We start from the raw sequence: 8,723 nt of genomic DNA, 5'->3' as shown, positions 1-8,723 counted from the left end.
TTGAGATACACACAGTGACATCACTAGGGTGTGTGGCCTGCACCAGCTGATACCTCAGAAGAGGTGAGCATGTCCCTCTTGGCTTTGCCATGGCTGCAGACTCCTCCTGAAGAGGGACCCACTGCTGCAGTAAAGTGCAAGGGCCAGCATATCCTTGGACTGTTCAATGTCTCCCCTGGCTGTCCCCCACACACTGGGTGACACTGGGAGTGGGGACACCACTGGACACCACAAATCTCTCTCTCTCATTCTCATTCTTTCTCTCCCATACACGCTCAGCTGCACACTTTTTTTTGCTTGCTGTCTTCCTCACTTTCTTATCCAGTTAATGCTTCCACATACATGTTCAAATCATTTCATTCCTTCCTCACACCCATTCTCAAACTCTCTCACATGCTCATTCTCTCTCACACAAAGTGGCACTCTTTCTCTTTTACAGTCACACATGCACTAACTTCTCTATACCTCCCTTGATGTGTGAGTGATTTTCTCTCATACACTAATACTTGCTCACATACACTCAGTAATGCTCTCTCTCTCACTCTCTCTCTCTCAGATATAGTCTTACACCCAAATTCTCTTTCTCTCTCTTTCATACACATGCGCGCACAGTCATAGTCTTCATCTCTTTTTTTACATGCTCACATATGCGCTTGTGTATACTTGCATATGCACAAGAGAATGAATGTTTCTGTGTGCCTGTGTGAGAGAGAGTAAATGGGAATGTGTATGAATGAATGAAAGAATGATTGAAGTAGCACGATTGAATGTGTGCATATCAGTGAACACAGGTGTATGTGATGTGGCTGTGTGTGAAACAGTATGCTTAAAATGTACAATGTGTTAAGTGTTGGATTTATTTAAATAAAACTATTCCAATTTGAACTATGTTATTTCCTTATAAAATGTTAAAATATGAATATACATGAATGTGCGAACAAAAACACACACGCTAAACTAAATATTTTTATTCATATACTATGTTGAGCTGGAGGGGTGATGTCTGCATGTAGGGATAAGTCACTTGGTAAAATGTTTGAGAACCACTAGGTCAATGGGTAGGAAGGGGAGCATCAACCAGTGGCCAGAGATGTGGGGCCATCTCTTTTGCAAGAAACAGCTCCGCTGTGAGTGCATTGTACCTGAAGCCAGTATTGTCAGTATAGCTGAGGTGTACTGAGAAAGATAAAACATGCTCCATGTCCACATAAGGCTATTGTGTGGGATCTTTGGTCTTCCAGATAGTTGGGACTACAACCTCCATAACTCTTTTCCATTTGACATGCTAATTGGGGCTTTTGGGATTTGAAGTTCAAAACCTTAGGAAGGCCATTAATACCCCACTCATGATCTAAGGAACAGCAGCTTTTGTCGCATAAATTTACAACCTTCAGGGAAACACAATGTCGTGGGCTTTTGGGGTTTTTTTTAATAGTCATGCTTTAGAAATCACATGCAATGTGATTGTTTCTAAATGAGGGAAGGAATTAATTTTTCAAAAATACACATGGTGCAGCTTCCAGGATCAAGAATTTCCTGAGCGTTATGAAATAATATATTGCTTGCCAAGGAATAAATTCACAAGAATGTCAGGCAGGGGCACGTGGGGAGGGATGTGTTCAGCTAATTCCAGATTTAGGCAGAATAATAAAATGGGAGAACATAAGGCATTTGGGATTTTTTTTTCCATTTAGAAAAAACATAACTGTGGGCGGGGCTGGCCTAGCAGACTCCATCTTGCAAGGAAACAGACTCCTCCCCTTATGTGCTCTCCCACATGCACAACAAACTTACTCAGGCAAGTGTGGTACAACTGTACCTTTAATAAGAAAATAGCTTTGTATCCAGTAGATGATAACTCAAAATATAAAGTCCAGTCTTCAAGTCAGACATTCCCACTTCACATTATGACATGGCTTGTTTCTCAAAGCTTCTCTTGTGGACTCCACCACTCATCCTCCAAATCCTCAAGGTCTCTGGTTGTCCATTCCCCAGAGCCCTCAAAAGCCCAGGCTCCCTCCTCTTGAGGGTTCTGTCACCTCTCCTCCTCTTGGGGCCTCTGCTTTGGCCGTAGGGCCCTTCTTGGAAGAGGCACAGGGACTCTGTCCCTCTCTGGCCTCCTTAAACCCTGTTCTTTCACTTCCCCAGCCGCTGCTGCCCAAACAGCTCTTCCACATCCATCCTTCCTCCCCACACGCCTCAACCCTTCTGCTTTTATAATCCTTCCATCTCCTCCTCCTTCCTCCACTGGCTCCACCTCTGGGTTAACCTCCTCCTTCCCCTCAACCTCCACCACCTGGCTGCCCTTAGCCCCTTCAGCTCTCTCCACCTGGGTGAGTACCTCACTACAATAACCTAATGGAGAGACCTAATAAACAACATATAAAATTATGGCGACATGAAAAGTGGGACTACACTATGCGTGTCTATGTTTACATATGTTTGTATCTCTCCTTTCTTCTCTCATACTGTTAAAATTCAAGGTCAGTCATGGAAACTTGTTACATTCAGGAGAGAGAAAAGAAACTACACACCATTAACTTTTGGAACCTACTGTTGCAAGATGTAGTAATGGCTGCTAGCTTTAAGGTGATTAGACAAACTGGCAGCAGAAGACAACTTTATCAGTGACTAGTATTCATTAATCCTGATTGAATTTTTTTGGCACTTTGGATTATGGGGGCTACAACTCTCACAGTTCCTTGCAACTGTCTCATCTGTTTTACACCAACCCAGATTTGAAAATGGTTGATGCACGCATGTATGTAAGAGGATGTAATTTTGCACAAGTTTTACTTGGTGTTGACACTCCTTGCCTCAACACACTCCTTTCAAAACTGTAATCTGTCATTAACCCCTTTTTAAAACTCCCATGTCTTCCTATCTCTTCTTTGTGCAACCTTTGCTTTTCTTGGATGAATTAATAATGCCATGATTCCTCTAGCCCAGAGATGTTGTGTCTACCTGTGGCTGCTCAAGGACTCTTTCCCAGCATACTTTCCAAGATCTTTTTCACTCAAGATACCAGGGAATGAACCGAGGATGCACACAAAAATGTATCTGCTCTACTGTTGAGTTTCATCCTCTGCCAGACTCCCTTTCAGATATGGCTTGCTTTATAATAATCCCAGTATATGTTATGTTATTATTTGCCTTTATCCCACCTCACTTTCAGCCCCCTAACTCTGTACCACCCTGGCTTTCTTTGTTTAAACCAGTGTTTGAAGATTAATAATTTTAAAATGGCCTGTTTTGGGGGGCAGTTTTCAGCTTTCCCCTTTCCTTTTAAATTTTATCTGTGTGCAATAGATTGGGAGCCAATAATAATAATAATAATAATAATAATAATAATAATAATAATGATGTTTATTTATATACCACTTTTCCAAATTAGATCAAATATGAAAGGTTATTCCTTTTCATTATTGTGCAGTCAGTGTTAAATTTTTAAGCAATACAAAAATAAATGCATCTGAGGAAGTAGACTTAAATTTACAAAGCTCATGCTCCCAACTTCTTTCTTTCAGGTAGTTTCAAAGGTGCTACAAGATCTTTCTGCATACTGATTCTACAGACTAACAAGGCTGTATCTTTGAATCCTACAAAAATAATGAACAGGATGATGAAACCCTTCACACTATGAAGAATACACAGTCTAGGTGCTTTCCTGCTGTTCAAACCCTTCTTTTCTTTTCAACTGAACAAAAAAAGTACATGGTTTGTTTTTAAAAGGCACATGCACAGAGGAGAATTCATCCCAGCCCTTGTCTCTTAGTTTGATGTGGATTTGAAAAAGTGACATTTTGGAATACACAAGTTTGCCTGGGTAGGTGGTCATGCTGGCTGGGGGATTCTGGGAGTTGTCGTCCAAAAAGGAACTTTCCCCAAGCTCTGGTGTGGGACATGCTGCAAGTCTGATTCTGCCGCAGCTACTACAACAGTCTGAGCGCAGCGCATGGGAGCATGTAACAACAACAGCAGACCTTCTCCTGTCTCTGGTTACTGCTCCTCCCTCCCTTTGATAAAGGGATCCCATTGGTCTGCCTCTGAGCCACTGGTGAGCCTTAGGCCCCCAACCTCTTGCCAATCAGTTCTTGCATTTCACAGGGATCCTGTTTCATAAACTTAGCCTCAGGTTTTGAGCCTTTCTGTGTATGTGTGTGTATATTTTAAAGCATCTGGGAAACTTTAGCATCCAGCGTGTAGACTGCTGCATCCACCTCTCTCCCATCCATCATGCTGCAAAGCCTGCTGCTCTTGATGCTTGCCCTCCTGTGCCTTGGGAACCTGCTCCGACCAAGCATGGGCTGTCAGCTGCCCTCAGACTGGAGACCTCTGAGTGAAAGCTGTCGGGCTGAGCTGGCAGAAATCATTGTCTATGCCAAAGTCTTGGCCCTGCACCAGGACATGTACAGCATGTACAACTATTTGCCCTGGCAGTACGAAGCCACTGATGGAGGGCTCTTCTACTCTGCTGAGATTGAGATGCTGTGCGATCAGGCCTGGGGGAGCATGCTGGAAGTCCCTGCAGGGTCCAGGATGAATTTGACAGGGCTGGGGTATTTCTCCTGCCACTCTCACACTGTCATGCAAGATTACTCCTACTTCTTCTTCCTCAGGTGAGTACATCTACCAAACCCACCACAAACAACCCCCCCCCGCCATCTCAGAGCTTAGAAAAGTTTCTTTTTGGACTGCAGGTCCCAGAATCCCCAGCAAGCATGGCCATTCCAAGCTCTGATGTGTGCGTCATTGTGTGTTTGTGTATTTAAATAACTTTCGTGTAGTGTAAAAGACACAAATTCAGCAGCAACAATACTGTATGTTCTCAGACATTGTAATAGTAAGAACATCTCAGTAATCTTGACAAATGGGGTGAAGGCACATAACAACAACAACAATGGCAATGTGTGGCCTTCCAGATGCTGTAGTACTGCAGCTCCTAGCATCTGTCCCACCAGCTATGCTGACTAGGACTAATCTGAAGAGTGGCATGTAGCCCTGGCCCATCCCTAATAAACAACAACTTTACAAGGCAAAACAGTAAATAAATAATAATAAACTTTATTCTTATATTTATTCTTTCTGCTGCAGCAATCAAGGTGGCTTACATGACAAGAATATGAAGTATTAGTAGCTCTGTAGTTAGGACAGAAAACCGAAAAATAGTAAGTTGCTTTGTGAAGTTGAAGGATTTCAGGGATGGCATCCTTAGTATTTTAGGGGTTTTTCGGGCTATATGGCCATGTTCTAGAAGAGTTTGTTCCTGATGTTTTGCCAGCATCTGTGGCTGGCATCTTCAGAGTAATTTGCTTGTTGAATTCATGGTAGGGCTGAAAACAGTTACATGGAGAGCTAGAGTTTTGGATAGCTTAGGCAAAGTGAAATGGAAGATGTCTTTATCATATCACTTCACTTTACAGACAGAAGGGAGAGTATTTCTTTTTTGAATGTTCCCTAAACTAAACTAAAATAAAAAAAGATCTCCACATCTTATAAAGGTACAAACCAGGGAGAGGTCTGCCCCTCTTGCTGATGAGATAGTAACTGGTTCAATGTTATCCAGTCAGCAACACAGCGGAGTGAGAATTTGAACCCAAGTCTCCCTGCTTCATGTCCAAATGCTTTTACTTTACCCTGCATTACACCTTTCACTTTAGCCCTCCTCCCAGGCTTCCTAGGAGGGTAACATGAAAAATCCTATGTACTGTATGCTGCCTGAACTTCTTGGAGAATAATATGTAGGATCCAAATGCAACCTACAACATTTAATTGCTTTGCTGTTAATGAAGCCTGCCTACCTAGCTTGCCCAAAAGAGCGACCATAGGTCAAAAGAGCAAAAGGTTCAGATGATTCAGTTGCCAAGAAATGCTATCAGAAGAACAGGCCAGCCACTTGAGCTTGCCTCATGGTATGTAATCTGTAAGTAAACTATTGTATTTGAGTATGTGAAAAATGCCTTTCTGCTGTCAGCGAACAACAACCAGATCTATGGGACATGAATGAGGATTTTCAAGAGTACAGTAGAAGGTTGACCAAAGCTGGGTGAAAGCCTGAGATGTTACAAATGTGTTTTTAAATTACTTGTTGTAACTATATTTAACAGAAAAAGTTTAAAACTTTTTTATTACTGCTGTAACATTTTGAGTACTGGACACTTTAAATTACAATTTAAAGATTGTTTCTGACAAGACATTGTTTTATTTGTAATATACTCTATTTGGGTTATGTTTGCAATAGAGAAAAAAGTTGAGCACAGTAGGCTGATTTTTCTGCTAGAAAGGTTGTATATTTGGAATCAGCTATGTGGTTTGTGTATATTTAATTGGTGCCAGTTTCCATAATTTAATGTCATCAGATAGCCAGTTCCAATGGAATATTTCAACAATTTGGGATGACTCCTGGAAACTAGTGTGTGAATGCTACAAGATACAGATGTTATATCACAATGGGATGATTTTCTAAGGGTTTGTTTCAAACAAGAAAGTAGTAAGATCATGTGTTTAAAACATTTACCACAAACAGTTTCATTTGAGAAGGAGGTCAGGGCTGCTGTCTTTTCATAGTTCTGTAGAACAGGGGAGGGGTTTGGCCCTCCAGATGTTCAAGACTTTGACTCCCAGAATCCTAGACAACATGGCCAATGACAAGGTCTTATGGGAGTTGTATCCTGAACTAGAGAGAGAGCATGGTGTAGAGGTTTGAGCACTGGAGTATGACTCTGGAGATTGGGGTTCGATTCCACGGTCAGCCATAGAAACCCACTGTGTGACCATGGGCATGTCACATACAGCTGCAGAAAACCCTATGATTCACCTTAGGGTGGTCAAACATCGAAATGACTTGAAGGCACACAACAATAAAGTCCCAAACTATTGAAATCCTATGGTACCCTATCCCTCATTTAGAAACAGGGTAAGTGCCGCCTTTTTTCATTTGGTTAACTCACCCATCCAACCTCTCTGTTTTTTGCAACTATTACAAAAGCCCTGTTCTGTTTTGGAACTAGCCACCTGATGGGTGCATGGGAAAAAACACACACATTGCAAGTAAACTTTATATAGCACAGTGAACAAAAGAGATGCCAGTTTGGATTTATGTTAACTAATCCCTTGCTTCTATTTCCACATGCATTTCTGTGTCCAAGGTGCAATTTATATTTGCCAGCAAAAAAGTAAGTCCACTTAAGCCCATTGAGGCTTAAGCCCAGGCAGAACTTAGAAAGTTGCTATTAAGAAAAATGAATAGAATGATCTGCTGAAACCATCCATAAGTCAGCAGTGGCATAATTAATCTCTCTCTCTCTCTCTGTATGTGCCTTCAAGTCACGTGTCGACTTATGGCAACCCCATGAATTTCATAGCCATTTTTTAGGCAGGGGGTAATCAGAGGTGGTTTTGTCAGATCCTTCATCAGAAATATATACTACAGCACCTGGTATTCCTTGGTGGTCTCCTATGCAAGTGCTAACCAGGGCTGACCCTGCTCAGATTCCAAGATAAACGAGTATAGGATTTTAGTCTTTGACATTCCTGAAGTATTATTTAGAAACACTGATGTTTCATCTTAGAGATGTTCCCAGGAAATTAATATGCTCTTTAATTATAGTGTTTAAAAGTGCCTATGCAAGTTTTTCATCACTGAAAAGCCATCACTGTCCTAGTAATGTTAAAATATACCATCTGATGCTGGTGTCCTATAGGTACTAGAGGAGGGTGAGTATCTTACAAGCTCTGGAAGGCTAAACCCTCACTTTCACTGGAATCACTAGTCCACTGACATGGGAGACCCTGTGCCCTCTTTGCTACAAAGCACAAACCCCATTGGTGTCCATTGATCTGTTGGGTATGTGGTCTCCTTTTTTCTGGCTAAAACCTGGAAGTGACTAGACAGTCATTTTGGATTTTGAAAAAACTTCCTCCACCAAACAACAGAGCAGAGGGGAGATGAGAAAAATAACCCATTGCACTCCCTAGAGACAACTATCTGCTGTTTTGTGGGGCTTTTTTAGTGGAGGGGACATGGGGCACAGACCACCATGCGAGAGAACCACGTGTGGCACACACATCAGACTGTGGCCACTCTTGTACTAAAGACTGACAAAGTTGAGGAAGGAGAAGAAAGTTCTTAGGTCAGGTTCTATTAGTAAATATGTGCAAGCTTCTCACAGACCTCTTCTATGACAGCTGAAGCAGAAGAAATTACAACTTCTGTGTATCTTTTAACTTATATAACATCTAAATAGGATGCAGCATGGTGTATTGGTTCGAGCATTGGATTGTGATTATGGAGATCAGGGTTTGAATCACCTGGATTATTTTGGAAAATTCACATTCTCTCAGCCTCAGAGGAAGGCAAAGGCAATGGCAAACCCTCTTTGAGCTAATCTTGCCAAGAAAATCCCATGATAGTTTTGCCTTAGGCTCAGAGGAGATTACCAGACAGGGGATGAAACATCTTTGTACCATCCTTTTCCTATTCTCATAGTGAGATCGCGAGAAGATTTTCATATGACATTATGCTTATCCAGACATTATCCTGTCTAGAAAGAGTGACTGACTGCAATCATATGAATGACTTTCAAATGATGTTGTGCAGATCCCATCACTGTCCAGTCATTGTTCTGTCACTGAAGTGGCAGTAACAGGAGTTTGTGTTAATGGATTGCCACTTCAATGATGGGACAATAGTGCTGCAATTTGAAAGCCTTTTGCGGGATTGC

At 41.8% G+C, this 8,723-nt stretch overlaps 1 protein-coding gene across 1 annotated transcript in view; it reads left to right on the top strand.

Annotated features, from left to right (window-relative positions):
• The first annotated feature begins 4,236 nt into the window (after positions 1–4,236).
• Positions 4,237–8,723, top strand: part of CCDC3 (coiled-coil domain containing 3) — an 85,364-nt gene continuing 80,877 nt past the window's right edge. The window contains exon 1 of the mRNA XM_089526876.1: positions 4,237–4,619. Coding sequence (XP_089383002.1) covers positions 4,237–4,619 — 383 coding nt within the window. The remainder of the gene's footprint in view (positions 4,620–8,723) is intronic.

This window comes from Sceloporus occidentalis, unplaced genomic scaffold, assembly GCF_023333645.1.
Source record: "Sceloporus occidentalis isolate IW3139 unplaced genomic scaffold, rSceOcc1.0.p SCAF_5, whole genome shotgun sequence".
NCBI classification, from domain to species: domain Eukaryota; kingdom Metazoa; phylum Chordata; class Lepidosauria; order Squamata; family Phrynosomatidae; genus Sceloporus; species Sceloporus occidentalis.
This window is presented reverse-complemented; position numbering and strand designations above follow the sequence as displayed.